This window comes from Salvelinus alpinus, chromosome 4 (genome assembly GCF_045679555.1).
Source record: "Salvelinus alpinus chromosome 4, SLU_Salpinus.1, whole genome shotgun sequence".
NCBI lineage: Eukaryota > Metazoa > Chordata > Actinopteri > Salmoniformes > Salmonidae > Salvelinus > Salvelinus alpinus.
Window position 1 is genome coordinate 83,207,795 of NC_092089.1, and position 22,112 is coordinate 83,229,906.

General features: G+C 45.1%; 1 protein-coding gene across 1 annotated transcript in view; it reads right to left on the reverse strand.

Moving 5' to 3' along the window:
* The window catches only part of LOC139574557 (cohesin subunit SA-2-like), a 41,957-nt gene that overhangs the window by 5,634 nt on the left and 14,211 nt on the right, over positions 1-22,112 (reverse strand). Inside the window, exons 11-25 of the mRNA XM_071399261.1 lie at positions 10,263-10,342; positions 9,899-10,006; positions 9,666-9,765; positions 6,124-6,238; positions 5,596-5,698; positions 5,394-5,487; positions 3,989-4,081; positions 3,496-3,696; positions 3,343-3,410; positions 3,083-3,170; positions 2,885-2,965; positions 2,275-2,367; positions 1,821-1,989; positions 1,538-1,677; positions 53-154 (exon numbers count right to left, since the gene is read on the reverse strand). Of these exons, the coding sequence (XP_071255362.1) occupies positions 53-154; positions 1,538-1,677; positions 1,821-1,989; positions 2,275-2,367; positions 2,885-2,965; positions 3,083-3,170; positions 3,343-3,410; positions 3,496-3,696; positions 3,989-4,081; positions 5,394-5,487; positions 5,596-5,698; positions 6,124-6,238; positions 9,666-9,765; positions 9,899-10,006; positions 10,263-10,342 (1,635 nt within the window). The remainder of the gene's footprint in view (positions 1-52; positions 155-1,537; positions 1,678-1,820; positions 1,990-2,274; positions 2,368-2,884; positions 2,966-3,082; positions 3,171-3,342; positions 3,411-3,495; positions 3,697-3,988; positions 4,082-5,393; positions 5,488-5,595; positions 5,699-6,123; positions 6,239-9,665; positions 9,766-9,898; positions 10,007-10,262; positions 10,343-22,112) is intronic.

The following is a 22,112-nucleotide window of genomic DNA, read 5'->3' on the forward strand; positions in this document are numbered from 1 at the left end:
ATATATAGTACATCTGTAACAAACATATTATTTAATTTACACACGTACACACCTGCTGCAGACTCAGGCAGACAGTCTTGGCGCTCTGCACTGGACTGATCACCTTGGTTTTGCTCAGAGTCTCCTTGATGATGTCACCGTAGTCTTTGTAGAACTAGAGGAAGTAGACAAGACTGTCACCCTCTCTATGGTTCTACCTCTATAAATACAATGATTCATCCAATTTCTATGGTTCTACCTCTATAAATACAATGATTCATCCAATTTCTATGGTTCTACCTCTAAAATTACAATGATTCATTCTATCTCTGTATTTCTATGGTTCTACCTCCCCATATCTCTCTGGTTCTACCTCTCCATCTCTCTGGTTCTACCTCTCCATCTCTCTGATTCTACCTCTCCATATCTCTTTGGTTCTACCTGTCCATATCTCTTTGGTTCTACCTGTCCATCTCTCTTTGGTTCTACCTGTCCATCTCTGCATATCTACAGCTACATATAGTTCGCCAGCTAGTAGTCCTAAAACTATCTTAAACGATCTTAAACGCGTTGTTCTATGAGATCATTTCAGTCAGTTAACATGACATTTATGAAATATGAAGCCTTTGTGCTTTTTTTATAACATACATTCTTAAATTCACAAAAGTGACATTAGCTGATGAAGATGATATCATAGAACAAAATGTATAAGATCTCCTAAGCTTGTGTTTACCAATGATCTATTTTCGGCATTTATCCAAAAACCCTACCAAATTGCCATTTATTTTCCTGAAAGGCTTTGTCCAACAAACCATGGAAGAGTTAAGGCGTCTGCATGCTTCCCAACCCGAATCAGTTCGAAAGAGTTCCTGCATATGTTATGACATTTTTTGATGTTTTTGTTCGTTTTGGACTTCGGTAAGGGTTTTTTCATTTATTTCGGGCACACATCATTTTTTCTTAAGGCAAGCCGTCGTCAGTGATTGGTCAACAGTAGGGATTCTTCAATAAAGTATTTGTCATTCAACGAGTATTGACTCAGTTTCATGCACATTTTTTCATTTAGAAATACTGCACCAAAACTTAAATGTAAAATTGTGCGACTAATATCTCCTCGGCAAAAACGTCAACATTTGACAGATTTCTTGAGTTATCTTGGATTAATTCGGACAATTTTGAGTAAGTGTATACTGGCTACAGTGTCTCAAAATGGACAAAGTACTAGTTATGCTTTTTTTTCGTTTTTCAAGCAAAGGTCTTTTAACCCCTCCACCTTTTAAACCCTCCGCCTCCACTTTTTCACCCCTCCTCCATTTTCTCACCCCTCCTCCATTTTCTCACACTCCTCCCTTCCATCATCCTCCTGTCCTCTCACTAACTGCACATTCCCCCCTCTCATGCCCTTCTCTCACTAATCCTATATTTCGCTCTTTTCGTCTTCCATCTTTTCTCTCACTCCCTCCCCATTTCTACCCCTTTCTCATTCCTCTTCCATCCTTCTTTCCCTGTTCTCCCACTCTTATTTATCTCTCTCCCCCCTCCCCTCTGTCTCCTCTACCTTGCTGTAGTATTTGAAGACATCAGTGGCAGTGCTGAGATCCAGGATCCCATAGATAACCAGTTTACAGTAGCCGGCCAGCTGGTTGCGCCGCCGCTGGAGAGTAGCCATCTTCACCTCCTCAACTCCCTCTGCCTCACCTGGAGAAAGAAGTGAGGGAGAGGGAGAGAGATAGCAAGGGGTGAGAAGAGAGAAAGAGATGGCCCAGGTCAGAAGTAGTACACTAAATAGGGAGTAGGGTGCCATTTTGGTGTAGGTAGTATAGTTGTGATGGTTGCCCTACCGGACAGTTGGTCGTCATCAGGCTCAGTGAAGACATAGTCAAGGAGGAAGGCAGCCATGTCGAAGCGGAGGGAGTCGGAGGGGGGGTGGGCCAGGGGCTGCAAGGTGGGCTGAGACCTCACTGAGCTCACCCCAAACAACAGCAGCATGTCACACAGCAGCTCAAACGCCTACCGAGGGAAAGACGCAACACATCAACACACACTCCAGCACCAGGGTTTGTGCTTAATTCCAATTGATGTCAGTCAAGTCATGAATAATAAAAAAAAAGTGTTAAAAACATGCCTTAAATCGCTTCTCCTGTTCAGTTTACTCAGAAGTCATTTGAAAATAGATGACCCTTTTCAGTTATTGAATTAGAAATTTGAGTTTACTTCTTGAATTGACTGGCTTCAATTCGAATTGACGTCAACCCTGTTGAACACACACACATATCAATACCCCCCCCCACTAACCTGGTCTCTGATCTCTGGCTGGCCCACAGACAGGCAGCTCTGACAGACGATGCAGAACGAACGCACCTCCTTCTTCAGACGCTTTACCTCTGCCTTGGAGGGGTGTGTGAAAGAATGGTACATGTGAATTTGCAGATATGTGTGTACATGATGTGCGTGTGAGGGAGAGGGAGGGTGAGGGAGAGAAAGGGAGGGTGAGGGTGAGAGAGAGGGACAGAGCAACAGATTGAGAACAACGGTGACAGACAGTGACTAAGCAGTACTAAGAAAATTATTTGTCTGTGTTTATGCCGGGGCTCAAGCTTGTGTAAACAACACATGTGAATGCCTAGTCATAACTGTTTGCATGTGTGTGTCTGTGTGCGAGACTGAGCCTGTGAGTGTCGCTGTGGTGCACTCCAACAGATTGCTGTGTTAATTGCCTGCTGTCCACACAGCTGGTGAGCTGGTAAATATGACAGGTTAGCAGTGCCATGCTTGAAGGGGGGCACCTCAGTGGGTACATAAGGTAGGGAAGTAGGGCCATCTTAACAAGGCAGGCAGGCAGGCAGTGCCATGCTCTAACTTAGTGGGTGGAGAAGCCAGACGGGCAGTGCCATGCTATGAGCACCTTGGTTGGTGTAGAGTTGGCCACCCTGACTTTCTCCCAGAGCACGTGGAACGCTGCACACTTCAGAGCAGGAACCATCAGCTGAAACGACATGGGACAACACTGATGGAGTTTGGTTATTTTACATGACACTTCTTCCTGCAATGTTCAATAGGTGTGTGTGTCAGTCAGTGTGTGTGTGTGTACACGGACACACACCTCTTTGTCGATGTCTCTGGACTCCACTCCACTCTTCAGCAGCTGAAAGCAGGGCTCAAACAGCTTCCATGAAGTCAGGTCCTTGGCACTGAAAACACACACCTCAGTATCAGTCTAACACCAATATGGTGCACACACACACACACACACACACACACACACACACACACACACACACACACACACACACACACACACACACACACACACACACACACACACACACACACACACACACACACACACACACACTAGTGTACCTGCTGAAGGCTGCGATCCTCGTCAGGGCAGTAGCAGCACTGTACACCTCATCTTCATCAGCAGTGCCCTGAGCACGGAGATAGAGGGAGGGATAGAACATCATCAACATGCTTCAAGAGAGAGTGTGTGTGTGTGTGTGTGTGTGTGTGTACCTGCAGCAGCTCGTTGAGGTGGGAGCTGAAGCGGTCGGTCAGACTGTCCAGTAGCTGGCTGACGACCAGGTCGGCACGGCCGGAGAAGGTGTACTTGTCGTGGCAGAGGGCACACGCCACGCGAGCACACGCCTCCAAAACACCAGACTCCGTGTGCTTCTCCACGATGCCACACACCTGGACCAGCAGCAGATCCAGATACTGAAGGGGGAGATGGGGGGGAATAAACAGAGAAGTTGCACTTGAATCCAAGTCATGTGACTTGAGTTGACAACCCTTGTGTAATGTTGTATTTTAGCCTATAGGGGGAGCAGCTGTGTAAAGGGTGCTCTCTCTGCCAGTGATTCTCAACTGGTGGGTCTGTTGGGTCGAGGGAGGTATTGAGTGGGTTGAGTGGGAGAAAGTAGGAGTAGTGTCCGAGTAAAAAAAGATCTCTCGTACTCTCTCTGTCCTGTCACTCTCTCTCTCTCCTGTCTCTCTCTTTCTCTCTCACCTTCTCCAGTCTACCAGTGCTGCTGTAGGTCTCCAGGTCAAAATGAAGCGGAGCCTTCAGAAGGCAAGTCACTTTCTCCACGTCCGCCGAGTACTGTGTGACAAAATTACAAAACAATTTGAAAAAAGCTTAGAATCAGAAATATGTTAGTAACATCAAATAGCCATGGTGATCAAGTCACACATCCATAAAAAACCCTGAAATAACTCAATCAATGAAAAAATAACTAACCGTTAACCAGTCCTAAAATATAATATATGAACTATACAGGGCCTTCAGAAAGTATTTAGACCCCTTGACCTTTTCCACATTTTATTACGTTACACAGTGCTTAATGCATCATGCTTAAATGGAAGAAGTTTGGAACCACCAAGACTCTTCCTAGAGCTGGCCGCCCGGCCAAACTGAGCAATCGTGGGAGAAGGGTATTGGTCAGGGAGGTGACCAAGAACCCGATGGTCACTGACAGAGCTCCAGAGATCCTCTGTGGAAATGGGAGAACCTTCCAGAAAGACAACCATTTCTGCAGCACTCCACCAATCAGGCCTTTATGGTAAAGTGACCAGACGGAAGCCACTCCTCAGTAAAAGGCACAAGACAGCCCACTTGGAGTTTGCCAAAAGGCACCTAAAGACTCTCAGACCACGAGAAACAAGATTCTCTGGTCTGATGAAACCAAGATTGAACTCTTTGACCTGAATGCCAAGCGTCATGTCTGGAGGAACCCTGGCACCCTATGGATAAGCATGGTGGTGGCAGCATCATGCTGTTGGGATGTTTTTCAGCCGCAGGGACTGGGAGACTAGTCAGGATCGAGGCAAAGATGAACAGAGCAAAGCACAGAGAGATCCTTGATGAAAACCTGCTCCAGAGTGCTCAGGACCACAGACTGGGGCGAAGGTTCACCTTCCAACAGGACAATGACCCTAAATACGCAGCCAAGACAATGCAGGGGTGGCTTCGGGACAAGTCTCTGAATGTCCTTGAGTGGCCCAGCCAGAGCCCGGACTTGAACACTATAGAACATCTCTGGAGAGACCTGAAAAGCATCGAACCTGACTGACCTTGAGAGGATCTGCAGAGAAGAATGCGAGAAACTCCCCAAATACAGGTGTGTCAAGCTTGTAGCTTCATACCCAATAAGACTCGAGGCTGTAATCGCTGCCAAAGGTGCTTCAACATAGTACTGAGTAAAGGGTCTGAAACCTTATGTAAATGTGATTTTACATTTTTAATAATTAAGCAAACATTTTTTTTTAACTGTTTTTGCTTTGTCATTCTGGGTTATTGTGTGTAGATTGAGAATTTTAAAAAATAAATATTTTTTTAGAATAAGGCTGTAACCTAAAAAAATGTGGAAAAATGGTTTATCATGCAGCGGTATCAATATGCTCTTTGTCACTACCTTGGCCAGCAGCTGGGGCAGGATAGTGATAAAATGGGTGGTGATGCGTCTCTTGTCCTGGGCTTGGGTCTTCTTATCCTTCATGCTCAGGATCAAAAAAAAAAAAACACACACACAAACTCTTGTCAATGCAATTTAGTGACCCTGCAGTCTTTTTCCTGTCTGTTGGTTTAGTGTTGGTGTGGTGTGGGTGGTGGTCACCTTCTTGGCCTGAGCTCTTCCTACAGGCGGGTGTCCTTCAGCTGCCTGTCTGACAGCACACATCATCAACTCTATCAACGCCCCCTCCTCCTCATCCACCAGACCTGACACACAGAGAGAGAGAGAAGGGGAGGGATGGGGAGGAAGATGGAAGGAGGGATGGAGAGGGGGGAGAGAATGAGGGAAGGAGAACGAGGTGAGGGATAGAAAGAGGACAGTCGGGGAAGGAGGGAGAGGGAAGAAATAGAGAAGAGAGAGGGAAAAAGATGAGGGCATTCGAAGAAAGAAAAGCAGGAAAGAAGAAGAGGGGGCAATGGTGGAGCGACATTTTTTTTTACCAGTGGTTTACAACAACAATGTCCATTACCAGTGGTTTACAACAACAATGTCCATTACCAGTGATTTACAACAACAATGTCCGCTCACTGTTTGCTAACAATAACTGATCCTTTAAGAGCTATGAGTGATTGAAATGCAACGTTTCGACCGACATGGTCTTTGTCAGGTAAACATTAAACAAACTCTGTACCTTGTCCCTGGTCAGCCTCCTGTACCAGCAGTGATGTCATGGTGTCCCAGTCCCTCAGCTCAGAGCCTGCTACACCCCATAGACTGTCCACCAGGTAGGCCCCGTGCTCATGGAACTGACACACAGAGACAGGGGGAGGGAGATTCAGAGACATCGAAAGGGAGAAAAGAGGGGGAGGAATGAAAGGGAGAGTATGTTGTGGTGCTGCAGTATATACCAGGGTTGGGATCAATTTGAATTTAGATCAGTAAATTCCGGAACTAAACTGACATTTTCAATGACCTCCTAATAAACTGAAAAGGAAAAGCTATTTATTTCAAACGTTTTTATTATATTTTTATTAATTAAGCCAGGCAAAAGTGTTTGACCCAGAAACTGTATTGAATGAGAGAAAGCGAAAGAGACCGGAGAGAGAGAGAGAGAGGAGAGACAGTAGGGAAAGAGAGGAGACAGGCGAGAGAGAGGAGAGAGAGACAGGAGAGAGAGAGAGGGAGAGAGAGAGGGCCTACAGCAGCACCTAGATATTCTGCACAGATTCTAAACATCAGCGCCACAGGTATCTTCCACAAAGCTGTGAACGAGCTGAGAGACAAGGCAAAAAGGGCCTTCTATGCCATCAAAGGGAACATAAAATTTGACAGACTAATTAGGATCTAGCAAAAAATACTTGAATCAGTTATAGAACCCATTGCCCTGTAAAGTTGTGAGGTCTGGAGTCCACTCATCAACCAAGAATTCACAAAATGGGACAAACACCAAATTGAGAGTCTGCATGCAGAATTCTGCAAAAATATCCTCTGTGTACAACGTAAAACACCAAATAATGCATGCAGAGCAGAATTAGGCCGATACCCGCTAATTATCAAAATCCAGAAAAGAAACTCCCAAACATTACATAACAAAGCCATCACCTACAGAGAGATGAACCTGGAGAAGAGTCCCCTAAGCAAGCTGGTCCTGGGGATCTGCTCACAAACACAAACAGACCCCACAGAGCCCCAGGACAGCAACACAATTAGAACCAACCAATCATGAGAAAACAAAAAGACAATTACTTGACACATTGGAAAGAATTAACAAAAAAACTGAGCATACTATAATGCTATTTGCCCGTAACAGTGACTGACCCAAACTTGAGAAAAGCCTTGACTATGTACAGACTCAGTGAGCATAGCCTTGCTATTGAGAAAGGTCGCTGTAGGCCAACCTGGCTCTCAAGAGAAGACAGGATATGTGCACACTACCCACAAAATGAGGTGGAAACTGAGCTGCACTTCCTAACCTCCTGCCAAATGTATGACCATATTAGAGACACATTTCCCTCAGATTATACACATCCACAAAGAATTAGAAAACAAACCCAGTTTTGATAAATTCCCATATCTATTGGGTGAAATACCACAGTGTGCAATCACAGCAGCAAGATTTGTGACCTGTTGCCACAAGAAAAGGGCAACCAGTGAAGAACAAACACCATTGCAAATACAACCCATATTTATGTTTATTTATTTTCCCTTGTACTTTAATTATTGGCACATAATATGACCTTTGACATTTCTTTATTCTTCTGTAATTTTGTGTAATGTTTACTTCTCAATTTTATTGTTTATTTAACTTTTGTTAATTATCTAGTTCACTTGCTTTGGCAATGTTAACATATGTTTCACATGCCAATAAAGCCCTTAAATTGAATTGAGAGACAGGAGAGAGAGCGCAGCATATTTCTTCAATTCAATTCAATTTGCTTTACTGGCGTGACGTAACAATGTACACTACGGTTCAAAAGTTTGAAGTCACTTAGAAATGTCCTTGTTTTCCATGACAACATACATGAAATGAGTTGCAAAATGAATAGGAAATATAGTCAAGATGTTGACAAGGTTATAAATAATGATTTTTAATTGAAATAATAATTGTGTTGACTGTGCTGGCCACTCCATTACAGACAGAATACCAGCTGACTGCTTCTTCCCTAAATAGTTCTTGCATAGTTTGGAGCTGGTCATTGTCCTGTTTTAGGAGTGTAGTATCCTTAAAGGCTTCTTAGAGTTACGACTCATGAGACTTACGTACGGTTTAGTATTTAATTGTAACTTAGATTTACATTCTCTTATGCACCTGGCTTAAACTACCTGAAGCTTTCTTAATCATAGTTAAATAGGCAGACATAGGAAATAGCTACGGATAGAGGGAAGCAAACCCCCGTCTTGAGTCAATACTGCCATCTATTGGTAAACATAAATATACCAGGTTACTACAAGGAGGAAATTGGATCCAATTAAGCGCTGTCCACAGGGTATTGCATGGCGTTGTAAAATGGAGTGATAGCGTTCCTTCTTCAAGATCCCTTTTACCCTGAACAAATCTCCCACTTGACCACCACCAACGCACCCCCAGACCATCACATTGCCTCCACCACACTTGACAGATGGCGTCAAGCACTCCTCCAGCATCTTTTCATTTTTCTGTCTCACGAATGTTCTTCTTTGTGATCCGAACACCTCAAACACTTTTTCCAATCTTTCTCTGTCCAGTGTCTGTTCTTCTGCCCATCTTAATCTTTAATTTTTATTAGCCAGTCTGAGATATGGCTTTTTCTTTGCAACTCTGCCTAAAAGGCCAGCATTCCGGAGTCGCCTCTTCACTGTTGACGTTGAGACTGGTGTTTTGCGGGTACTATTTAATGAAGCTGCCAGTTGAGGACTTTTGAGGCGTCTGTTTCTCAAACTAGACACTCTAATGTACTTGTCCTCTTGCTTAATTGTGCACCGGGGTCTCCCACTCCTCTTTCTATTCTGGTTAGAGCCAGTTTGCACTGTTCTGTGAAGGGAGTAGTGCACAGCGTTGTACGAGATCGTCAGTTTCTTGGCAATTTCTCACATAGAATAGCCTTCATTTCTCAGAACAAGAATAGACTGACGAGTTTCAGAAGAAAGTTATTTGTTTCTGGCCATTTTGAGCCTGTAATCGAACCCACAAATGCTGATGCTCCAGATACACAACTAGTTTAAAGAAGGCCAGTTTTACTGCTTCTTTAATCAGGACAACAGTTTTCAGCTGTGCTAACATAATTGCAAAAGGGTTTTCTAATGATCAATTAGCCTTTTAAAATTATAAACTTAGAACACAGGAGTGATGGTTGCTGATAATGGGCCTCTGTAGATATTCCATAAAAAATCTGACGTTTTCAGCTACAATAGTAATTTACAACATTAACAATGTCTACACTGTATTTCTGATCAATTTGATGTTATTTTAATGGACAAAGAAACAGGCTTTTCTTTAAAAAACAAGGACATTTCTAAGTGACCCCAAACTTTTGAACAGTAGTGTACATATTGCCAAAGCTTATTTTGGAGATTTACAATATCAACATAATTAAAATAATAATCATCAATATTATCAACGGGACAACAGTAACAACAATAATTAAGGGTCAAAATAACCATACATTGAACAATAACAATAGAGGTGTGCAGCTTCGTTGGTCTGTCAGACTCTGTTCCTCATCTTATGGCAGGCAGCAATGTAGTGCGCTTTACCTCACTCTGGATGTAAAAGGAGACCAGCAGGTTGAAGAAGGCGGCCCGGCGGCCGCCCATGTCTGCCTCCTGTGGCTCGCTGCTCATCGCACTACACAGCCTGACACACACAAGATAGATTGATATTTTTAAGTGATAGTGGTAGGGATGGCTAGAGGATAAAGGGATATCATGTGGGACGGAGAGAGGATAGAGAGAGTTAGAGATGGTTTAAGGATGTAGAGATGACTGACTTGTGGTAGAGGAAGGCACCAGCAGCAGATGCCAGGCCTCTGCGGGAGGCAAACACCAAAGGATACACATGGCTACACTCCTCCTCGGACAAGCCCTCCTCTGTCCTTCTGCACGCACACACACACACATTATTTACAGAGTAAATGCCACACACGCATCAATCTACTACTGTGTGAACCAAAAAATAAACACATACAAGAAATTCACATAGCCTCAAAACAGTTACACGCATTCACACACACTATAGAATTCCATAACGGCAAACACTTGCTGGCAGACGTTCACACACACACACACACACACACACACACACACACACACACACACACACACACACACACACACACACACACACACACTCACTGTTGGAGGAGCAGCAGCAGCTGGACAGCTTCCACCGCCACGTCTGGGTCCTTGTCTAGCACCATGCAGAGCATCCTCTCCTAAACAGAAACACACGCACACACAAAGACAACAGAAAGGATGGAGCTGTCCAATTTCACTAAGCCAAGGAATAAACAGCCACTATCTCATGCAACACATGGGGCTTGATGGGGTTTATGAAGCCATTTGAACTGACATGTTTGAGAATTGACTATTAGCCATCTGTTCTACACACAAACAAAACCTGCAAACTGCAATATGTACAGAGTTAAAATCCCACAAATTAGGGTTGTCACGATACCCGTATTGCGATATTCGGAAGTATCGTGGCAAGGAAACAAAACATGAAGCAGATTAATTTTCTTGAAGAACACAGTCCTACTGTTAGAAACAAACAGCATTATGTTGTCACCTAGAGTCACATTAGTTTAATTGGCAAGCTATAGCACCCACAATTTACATACAGTAGGTTTTAATAGGACCATCGAGTTTAGTCTAATTCCTGTTTTCTTTTTCAAATCAAATCAAATTATATTAGTCACATGCGACCAAATAAAACAGGTGTACTAGACCATATAGTGAAATGCTTACTTACGAGCCCCTAACCAACAATGCAGATTTAAAAAATAATAAAAAAAATACAAGTAAGAATAAGAAATAAAAGTAACAAGTAATTAAAGAGCAGCAGTAAAATAGCAATAGCGAGAAAATACACAGGGAGGGGTACTGGTACAGAGTCAATGTGCGGGGCACCGGTTAGTTGACACAATATGCACATGTAGGTAGTTATTAAAATGACTATGCATAGATGATAACAGAGAGTAGCAGCGGTGTAAAATAAGGGGGGGGGGGGCAGGCAATGCAAATAGTCTGGGTAGTCATTTGATTAGCTGTTCAGGAGTCTTATGGCTTGGGGGTAGAAGCTGTTTAGAAGCTTCTTGGACCTAGACTTGGTGCTCCGGTACCGCATTACGTGCAGGAGCAGAGAGGGCAGTCTATGACTAGGGTGGCTGGAGTCTTTGATCATTTTTAGGGCTCTCCTCTGCCTAGATCCTGGATGGCAGGAAGCCTGGCCCCAGTGATGTACTGGGCCGTATAAAGTACCCTCTGTAGTGCCTTGCGGTCGGAGGCTGAGCAGTTGCCATACCAGGCAGTGATGCAACCAGTCAGGATACTCTCGATGTTGCAGCTGTAGAACCTTTTGAGGATCTGAGGACCCATGCCAAATCTTTTCAGTCTCCTGAGGGGGAACAGGTTTTGTCGTGCCCTCTTCACGACTGTCTTGGTGTGCTTGGACCATGTTAGTTTGTTGGTGATGTGGACACCAAGGAACTTGAAGCTCTCAACCTGCTCCACTACAGCCCCGTTGATGAGAATGGGGGCGTGTTCTGTCCTCTTTTTGCTGTAGTCCACAATCATCTCCTTCGTCTTGATCATGTTGAGGGAGAGGTTGTTGTTCTGGCACCACACGGCCAGGTCTTTCACCTCCTCCCTATAGGCTGTCTCGTCGTTGTCGGTGATTAGGCCTACCACTGTTGTGTCATCAGCAAACTTAATAATGGTGTTGGAGTCGTGCCTGGCCATGCAGTCATGAGTACAGGAGAGGACCCAGCACGCACCCCTGAGGGGCACCTGTGTTGAGGATGAGCGTGGCAGATGTGTTGTTACCTACCCTAACCACCTGTGGGCGGCCCGTCAGGAAGTCCAGGATCCAGTTGCAGAGGGAGGTGTTTAGTCCCAGGGTCCTTAGCTTATTGATGAGCTTTGAGGGCACTATGGTGTTGAATGCTGGGCTGTAGTCAATGAATAGCATTCCCACATAGGTGTTCCTTTTGTCCAGGTGGGAAAGGGCAGTGTGGAGTGCAATAGAAATAAAATCATCTGTGGGTCTGTTAGGGCGGTAAGGAAATTGGAGTGGGTCTAGGATTTCTGGGATAATGGTGTTGATGTGAGCCATGACCAGCCTTTCAAAGCACTTCATGGCTACAGACATGAGTGCTACGGGTCAGTTGTCATTTAGGCAGGTTACCTTAGTGTTCTTGGGCACAGGGACCATGATGGTCTGCTTAAAACATGTTGGTATTACAAACTCGGACAGGGAGAGGTTGAAAATGTCAGTGAAGAAACTTGCAAATTGGTCAGCGTATGCTCGCAGTACTCGTCCTGGTAATCCGTCTTGCCCAGAGGCCTTGTGAATGTTGAACGGTTTAAAGGTCTTACTCACATCGGCTGCGGAAAGCGTGATCACACAGTCGTCTGGTACAGTTGGTGCTCTTATGCATGTTTCAGTGTTACTTGCCTCGAAGCCACATAGAAGTAGTTTAGCTCGTCCGGTGGGCTTGTGTCACTGGGCAGCTCTCAGCTGTGCTTCCCTTTGTAGTCTGTAAGGTTTTGCAAGCCCTGCCACATCCGACGAGCGTCAGAGCCGGTGTAGTACGATTCGATATTAGTCCTGCAATGACAATTTGCCTGTTTGATGGTTCATTGGAGGGCATAGCGGGATTTAGGAGTCCTGCACCTTGAAAGCAGCAGCTCTAGCCTTTAGCTCAGTGCGGATGTTGCCCGTAATCCATGACTTCTGGTTTGGATTACGATCACTGTGGGGGGGCGGCATTGATGCACTTATTGATGAAGCAAATGACTGATGTGGTGTACTCCTCAATGCCATCGGAGGAACAACAGAACATATTCCAGTCTGTGCTTGCAAAACAGACCACTTTTTTATTGATTTGAGTCACTGGTGCTTCCTGCTTTAATTTTTGTTTGTAAGCAGGAATCAGGAGAATAGAATTATGGTCAGATTTGCAAAATGGAGGGCGAGGGAGAGCTTTGTATTTTTTTATTTTTTTTATTTTTATTTCACCTTTATTTAACCAGGTAGGCCAGTTGAGAACAACTTCTCATTTACAACAGCGACCTGGCCAAGATAAAGCAAAGCAGTGCGACACAAACACAGAGTTACACATGGGATTAACAAACGTACAGTCAATAACACAATATCCTTACTTCCGGCGCCGACCGAGATGGCCGCCTCGCTTCGCGTTCCTAGGAAACTATGCAGTATTTTGTTGTTTTATGTGTTATTCCTTACATTGGTACCCCAGGTAATCTTAGGTTTCATTACATACAGTCGGGAGGAACTACTGAATATACAGTCATATGAAAAAGTTTGGGCACCCCTCTGAGGCTGCATAATAATTTACTCTGTCGTCACAGAAAATGATCACAGTGGCATGCCATTCATTTTCTAATAAAAGCTGAGTACTGGGGTATTGTCCAGACAAAGATTTTTAGTGTAGCAATATTAAGTTGTATGAAATTAAATCAGATGTGAAAAATAGGCTATGCAAAAATGTGGGCACCCTTGTCATTCTGTTGATTTGAATACCTGTAACTACTTAGCACTGATTAATTGGAACATACAATTGGTTTGGTGAGCTCATTAAGCCTTGAACTTCATAGACAAGTGCATCCAATCATGAGAAAAGGTATTTAAGATGGCCAATTGCAAGTTGTTGTTCTCTTTGACTCTCCTCTGAAGAGTGGCAACATGGGGGCCTCAAAACAACTCTCAAATGACCTGAAAACAAAGATTGTTCAACAATATGGTTTAGAGGAAGGCTACAAAAAGCTATCGCAGAGATTTAAGCTGTCAGTGTCCACTGTGAGGAACATAGTGAGGAAATGGAAGACCACAGGCACAGTTCTTGTTAAGGCCAGAAGTGGCAGGCCAAGTAAAATATCGGAGAGGCAAAGGCGAAGGATGGTGAGAACGGTCAAAAACAGCCCACAGACCACCTCCAAAGACCTACAACATCATCTTGCTGCATATGGTGTCACTGTGCATCGTTCAACAATTCAGCGCACTTTGCACAAGGAGAAGCTGTATGGGAGAGTGATGCGGAAGAAGCCTTTTCTGCACACACGCCACAAACAGAGTCGCTTGAGGTATGCAAACGCACATTTGGACAAGCCAGCTTCATTTTGGAATAAGGTGCTGTGGACTGATGAAACAAAGATTGAGTTATTTGGTCATAACAAGGAACGTTATGCATGGCGGCAAAAGAACACAGCGTTCCAAGAAAAACACTTGCTACCCACAGTCAAATTTGGTGGGGGTTCCATCATGCTGTGGGGCTGTGTGGCCAGTGCCGGTACTGGGAATCTTGTTAAAGTTGAGGGTCGCATGGATTCCACTCAATATCAGCAGATTCTTGGGAATAATGTTGAAGAATCAGTCACAAAGTTGAAGTTACGCCGGCGCTGGATATTTCAACAAGACAACGACCCAAAACACTGCTCAAAATCTACCCAGGCATTTATGCAGAGGAACAAGTACAATGTTCTGGAATGGCCATCCCAGTCCCCAGACCTGAATATCATTGAGAATCTGTGGGATGATTTGAAGCGGGCTGTCCATGCTCGGCAACCATCAAACCTAACTGAACTGGAGATGTTTTGTAAGGAGGAATGGTCCAAAATACCTTCATCCAGAATCCAGACACTCATTAGAGGCTATGGGAAGCGTCTAGAGGCTGTTATTTCAGCAAAAGGAGGCTCTACTAAATATTGATGTGATTTTTCTATTGGGGTGCCTAAATTTATGCACCTGTCTAATTTTGTTTTGATGCATATTGCACATTTTCTGTTAATCCAATAAACCTAATTTCACGACTGAAATATTACTGTGTCCATCACTTATTTGATAGATAAAAATGAAATTGCTGATCCAAACACCCAATTATTTATAAATGGAAATCATGGAAATTGTCAGGGGTGCCCAAACTTTTTCATACGACTGTAAGAGCAACGTCAACTCACCATCGTTACAACCAGGAATATGACTCTCCCGAAGCGGATCTGGTGTTTTGCCTTCCACCCAATACAATGGATCTGATCCCAGCCGGTGACCCTAAACAACAACGCCGAAAAAGGGGAAAACGAGGCGGTCTCCTGGTCAGGCTTTGGAGACGGGCACATTGCGCTCCACTCCCTAGCATACTACTCGCCAATGTCCAGTCTCTTGACAATAAGGTTGATGAAATCCGAGCACGGGTAACATTCCAGAGAGACATCAGGGATTGTAACGTTCTTTGCTTCACGGAAATATGGCTCACTCGAGAGACGCTAACGGAGTCGGTGCAGCCAGCTGGTTTCTTCACGCATCGCGCCGACAGAAACAAACATCTTTCTGGTAAGAAGAGGGGCGGGGGTGTATGCCTTATGATCAACAAGACGTGGTGTGATCATAACAACATACAGGAACTCAAGTCATTCTGTTCACCAGATTTAGAATTCCTCACAATCAAATGTCGACCGCATTATCTACCAAGGGAATTCTCTTCGATTATAATCACAGCCCTATATATTCCCCCCCAAGCAGACACATCGATGGCCCTGAACGAACTTTATCTGACTCTTTGTAAACTGGAAACCACACACCCTGAGGCTGCATTCATCGTAGCTGGGGATTTTAACAAGGCTAATCTGAAAACAAAACTCCCTAAATTCTATCAGCATATCGATTGTGCTACCAGGGCTGGTAAAACCTTGGATCATTGTTATACTAACTTCCGCGACGCATATAAGAACCTCCCCCGCCCTCCTTTCGGAAAAGCTGACCACGACTCCATTTTATTGCTTCCAGCCTACAAACAGAAACTAAAACAGCAAGCTCCCGCGATCAGGTCTGTTCAACGCTGGTCCGACCAATCTGATTCCACGCTTCAAGACTGCTTCGATCACGTGGATTGGGATATGTTCCGCATTGCGTCCAACAACAACATTGACGAATATGCTGATTCGGTGAGCGAGTTCATTAGAAAGTGCATTGATGATGTCGTACCCACAGCAACGATTAAAACATTCCCAAACCAGAAACCGTGGATTGATGGCAGCATTCGCGTGAAACTGAAAGCGCGAACCACTGCTTTTAACCAGGGCAAGGTGACCAGAAACATGACCGAATACAAACAGTGTAGCTATTCCCTCCGCAAGGCAATCAAACAAGCTAAGCCCCAGTATAGAGACAAAGTAGAGTCGCAATTCAACAGCTCAGACACAAGAGGTATGTGGCAGGGTCTACAGTCAATCACGGATTACAAAAAGAAAACCAGCCCCGTCGCGGACCAGGATGTCTTGCTCCCAGACAGACTAAATAACTTTTTTGCTCGCTTTGAGGACAATACAGTGCCACTGACACGGCCCGCTACCAAAACCTGCGGGCTCTCCTTCACTGCAGCCGAGGTGAGTAAAACATTTAAACGTGTTAACCCTCGCAGGGCTGCAGGCCCAGACGGCATTCCCAGCCGCGTCCTCAGAGCATGCGCAGACCAGCTGGCTGGTGTGTTTAAGGACATATTCAATCAATCCTTATCCCGGTCTGCTGTTCCCACATGCTTCAAGAGGGCCACCATTGTTCCTGTTCCCAAGAAAGCTAAGGTAACTGAGCTAAACGACTACCGCCCCGTAGCACTCACTTCCGTCATCATGAAGTGCTTTGAGAGACTAGTCAAGGACCATATCACCTCCACCCTACCTGACACCCTAGACCCACTCCAATTTGCTTACCGACCCAATAGGTCCACAGACGATGCAATCGCAACCACACTGCACACTGCCCTAACCCATCTGGACAAGTGGAATACCTATGTGAGAATGCTGTTCATCGACTACAGCTCAGCATTTAACACCATAGTACCCTCCAAACTCGTCATCAAGCTCGAGACCCTGGGTCTCGACCCCGCCCTGTGCAACTGGGTCCTGGACTTCCTGACGGGCCGCCCCCAGGTGGTGAGGGTAGGTAACAACATCTCCACCCCGCTGATCCTCAACACTGGGGCCCCACAAGGGTGCGTTCTGAGCCCTCTCCTGTACTCCCTGTTCACCCACGACTGCGTGGCCATGCACGCCTCCAACTCAATCATCAAGTTTGCGGACGACACTACAGTGGTAGGCTTGATTACCAACAACGACGAGACGGCCTACAGGGAGGAGGTGAGGGCCCTCGGAGTGTGGTGTCAGGAAAATAACCTCACACTCAACGTCAACAAAACAAAGGAGATGATTGTGGACTTCAGGAAACAGCAGAGGGAGCACCCCCCTATCCACATCGACGGGACAGTAGTGGAGAAGGTGGAAAGTTTTAAGTTCCTCGGTGTACACATCACGGAGAAACTAAATTGGTCCACCCACACAGACAGCGTTGTGAAGAAGGCGCAGCAGCGCCTCTTCAACCTCAGGAGGCTGAAGAAATTCGGCTTGTCACCAAAAGCACTCACAAACTTCTACAGATGCACAATCGAGAGCATCCTGTCGGGCTGTATCACCGCCTGGTACGGCAACTGCTCCGCCCACAACCGTAAGGCTCTCCAGAGGGTAGTGAGGTCTGCACAACGCATCACCGGGGGCAAACTACCTGCCCTCCAGGACACCTACACCACCCGATGTCACAGGAAGGCCATAAAGATCATCAAGGACAACAACCACCCGAGCCACTGCCTGTTCACCCCGCTATCATCCAGAAGGCGAGGTCAGTACAGGTGCATCAAAGCAGGGACCGAGAGACTGAAAAACAGCTTCTATCTCAAGGCCATCAGACTGTTAAACAGCCACCACTAACATTTAGTGGCCGCTGCCAACATACTGACTCAACTCCAGTCACTTTAATAATGGGAATTGATGGAAATTATGTAAAAATGTATCACTAGCCACTTTAAACAATGCCACTTAATATAATGTTTACATACCCTACATTACTCATCTCATATGTATATGTATATACTGTACTGTATATCATCCACTGCATCTTGCCATCTTTATGTAATACATGTATCACTAGCCACTTTAAACTATGCCACTTTATGTTTACATACCCTACATTACTCATCTCATATGTATAGACTGTACACTATACCATCTACTGCATCTTGCCTATGCCGTTCTGTACCATCACTCATTCATATATCTTTATGTACATATTCTTTATCCCTTTACACTTGTGTGTATAAGGTAGTAGTTGTGGAATTGTTAGGTTAGATTACTTGTTGGTTATTACTGCATTGTCGGAACTAGAAGCACAAGCATTTCGCTACACTCGCATTAACATCTGCTAACCATGTGTATGTGACAAATAAAATTTGATTTGACAATAGAAAAATCTATATACAGTGAGGGAAAAAAGTATTTGATCCCCTGCTGATTTTGTTCGTTTGCCCACTGACAATGAAATGATCAGTCTGTAATTTTAATGGTATGTTTATTTGAACAGTGAGAGACAGAATATCAACAAAAAAATCCAGAAAAACGCATTTCAAAAATGTTATAAATTGATTTGCATTTTAATGAGGGAAATAAGTATTTGACCCCTCTGCAAAACATGACTTAGTACTTGGTGGCAAAACCCTTGTTGGCAATCACAGAGGTCAGATGTTTCTTGTAGTTGGCCACCAGGTTTGCACACATCTCAGGAGGGATTTTGTCCCACTCCTCTTTGCAGATCTTCTTCAAGTCATTAAGATTTCGAGGCTGACGTTTGGCAACTCGAACCTTCAGCTCCCTCCACAGATTTTCTATGGGATTAAGGTCTGGAGACTGGCTAGGCCACTCCAGGACCTTAATGTGCTTTTTCTTGAGCCACTCCTTTGTTGCCTTGGCCGTGTGTTTTGGGTCATTGTCATGCTGGAATACCCATCCACGACCCATTTTCAATACCCTGGCTGAGGGAAGGAGGTTTTCACCCAAGATTTGACGGTACATGGCCCCGTCCATCGTCCCTTTGATGCGGTGAAGTTGTCCTGTCCCCTTAGCAGAAAAACACCCCCAAAGCATAATGTTTCCACCTCCATGTTTGACGGTGGGGATGGTTTCTTGGGGTCATAGGCAGCAATCCTCCTCCTCCAAACACGGCAAGTTGAGTTGATGCCAAAGAACTCCACTTTGGTCTCGTCTGACCACAACACGTTCACCCAGTTGTCATCTGAATCATTCAGATGTTCATTGGCAAACTTCAGACGGGCATGTATATGAGCTTTCTTGAGCAGGGGGACCTTGCGGGCGCTGCAGGATTTCAGTCCTTCACGGCGTAGTGTGTTACCAATTGTTTTCTTGGTGACTATGGTCCCAGCTGCCTTGAGATCATTGACAAGATCCTCCTGTTTAGTTCTGGGCAGATTCCTCACCATTCTCATGATCATTGCAACTCCACGAGGTGAGATCTTGCATGGAGCCCTAGGCCAAGGGAGTTTGACAGTTGTTTTGTGTTTCTTCCATTTGCGAATAATCGCACCAACTGTTGTCACCTTCTCACCAAGCTGCTTGGCAATGGTCTTGTAGCCCATTCCAGCCTTGTGTAGATCTACAATCTTGTCCCTGACATCCTTGGAGAGCTCTTTGGTCTTGGCCATGGTGGAGAGTTTGGAATCTGATTGATTGATTGCTTCTGTGGACAGGTGTCTTTTATACAGGTAAGAAACTGAGATTAGGAGCACTCCCTTTAAGAGTGTGCTCCTAATCTCAGCTCGTTACCCGTATGAAAGACACCTGGGAGCCAGAAATCTTTCTGATTGAGAGGGGGTCAAATACTTATTTCCCTCATTAAAATGCAAATCAATTTATAACATTTTTGACATGCGTTTTTCTGGATTTTTTTGTTGATATTCTGTCTCTCACTGTTCAAATATACCTACCATTAAAATTATAGACTGATCATTTCTTTGTCAGTGGGCAAACGTACAAAATCAGCAGGGGATCAAATACTTTTTTCCCTCACTGTACAGTGTGTGCAAATGTAGTAAGATTAAGGAGGTAAGGCACACGTGCTGAGGGTGTGTGCTGCTATGGTGACCAGTGAGCTGAGATAAGGCGGGGCTTTACCTAGCAAAGACTTTTGGATGACCTGGAGCTAGTGGGTTTGGCGACGAATATGAAGCGAGGGCCAGCCAACGAGAGCATACAGGTCACAGTGATGGGTAGTATATGGGGTTTTGGTGACAAAACGGATGGCACTGTGATAGCCTACATCCAATTTGCTGAGTAGAGTGTTGGAGGCTATTTTGTAAATGACATCGCCGAAGTCAAGGATCGGTAGTATAGTCAGTTTTACGAGGATATGTTTGGCAGCATGAGTGAAGGATGCTTTGTTGCAAAATAGGAAGCCAACTCTAGATTTAATTTTGGATTGGAGATGCTTAATGTGAGTCTGGAAGGAGAGTTTACAGTCTAACCAGACACCTAGGTATTTGTAGTTGTCTACATATTCTAAGTCAGAACATCACTCCAGAGTAGTGATGCTGGACGGGCAGGCGGGTGTGGGAAGTGATTGGTTGAAGAACATGCAATTAGTTTTACTTGCCTTTAAGAGCAGTTGGAGGCCACGGAAGGAGTGTTGTATGGCATTGAAGCTCATCTGGAGGTTTGTTAACACAGTGTCCAAAGAAGGGCCAGAAGTATACAGAATGGTGTCGTCTGCGTAGAGGTGGATCAGAGAATCACCAGCAGCAAGAGCGACATCATTGATGTGTACTGAGAAAAGAGTCTGCCCGAGAACTGAACCCTGGGGCACCCCTATAGAGACTGCCAGAAGTCCGAACAACAGGCCCTCCGATTTGACACACTGAACTCTATCTGAGAAGTAGTTGGTGAACCAGGCGAGGCAGTCATTTGATAAACCAAGGCTGTTAAGTCTGCCGATAAGAATGCGGTGATTGACAGAGTCGAAAGCCTTGTCCAGGTCGATGAAGACGGCTGCACAGTATTGTTTTTTACCGATGGCGGTTATGATATCGTTCAGGACCTTGAGCGTGGCTGAGGTGCACCCATGACCAGCTCGGAAACCAGATTGCACAGTGGAGAAGGTACAGTGGGATTCAAAATGGTCGGTGATCTGTTTGGCTTTTGAAGACTTTAGAAAGGCAGGGTAGGATAAATATAGGTCTGTAACAGTTTGGGTCTAGAGTGTCTCCCCCTTTGAAGAGGGGGATGACCGCCGCAGCTTTCCAATCTTTAGGGATCTCAGACGATACGAAAGAGAGGTTGAACAGGCTAGTAATAGGGGTTGCAACAATTGCAGCGGAAAATTTTAGAAAGAAAGGGTCCAGATTGTTTAGCCCAGCCGTAAAAAAATGCTTCTTAAAATTCTCGATTATCGTAGGTTTATCAGTGGTGACAATGTTTCCTAGCCTCAGTGCAGTGGGCAGCTGGGAGGAGGTGCTCTTATTCTCCATAGACCTTACAGTGTCCCAGAACTTTTGGGAGATTGTGCTACAGAACGCAAATTTCTGTTTGAAAAAGCTAGCCTTAGCTTTCCTAACTGCCTGTGTATATTGGTTCCTAACTTCCCTGAAAAGTTGCATTCCTATGCTTCCTGGCTGATGTTTTGGTCACTTTTGAATGCTGGCGGTGCTCTCACTCAAGTGGTAGCATGAGACGGAGTCTACAACCCACACAAGTGGCTCAGGTAGTGCAGCTCATCCAGGATGGCACATCAATGCGAGCTGTGGCAAGAAGGTTTGCTGTGTCTGTCAGCGTAGTGTTCAGAGCATGGAGGCGCTACCAGGAGACAGGCCAGTACATCAGGAGACGTGGAGGAGGCCGTAGGAGGGCAACAACCCAGCAGCAGGACCGCTACCTCCGCCTTTGAGCAGGAGGAGCACTGCCAGAGCCCTGCAAAATGACCTCCAGCTGGCCACAAATGTGCATTTGTGGGGATCTGGGTCTGACGGGGATCTGGGTCTGTTCCCGGGGAAGCAGTATATCATTCACGTCGTGCTCGTTAAAAGAAAAAAAGGATTCTGCCAGTCCGTAGTGAGTAGTCCCAGTTCTGATGCCCAG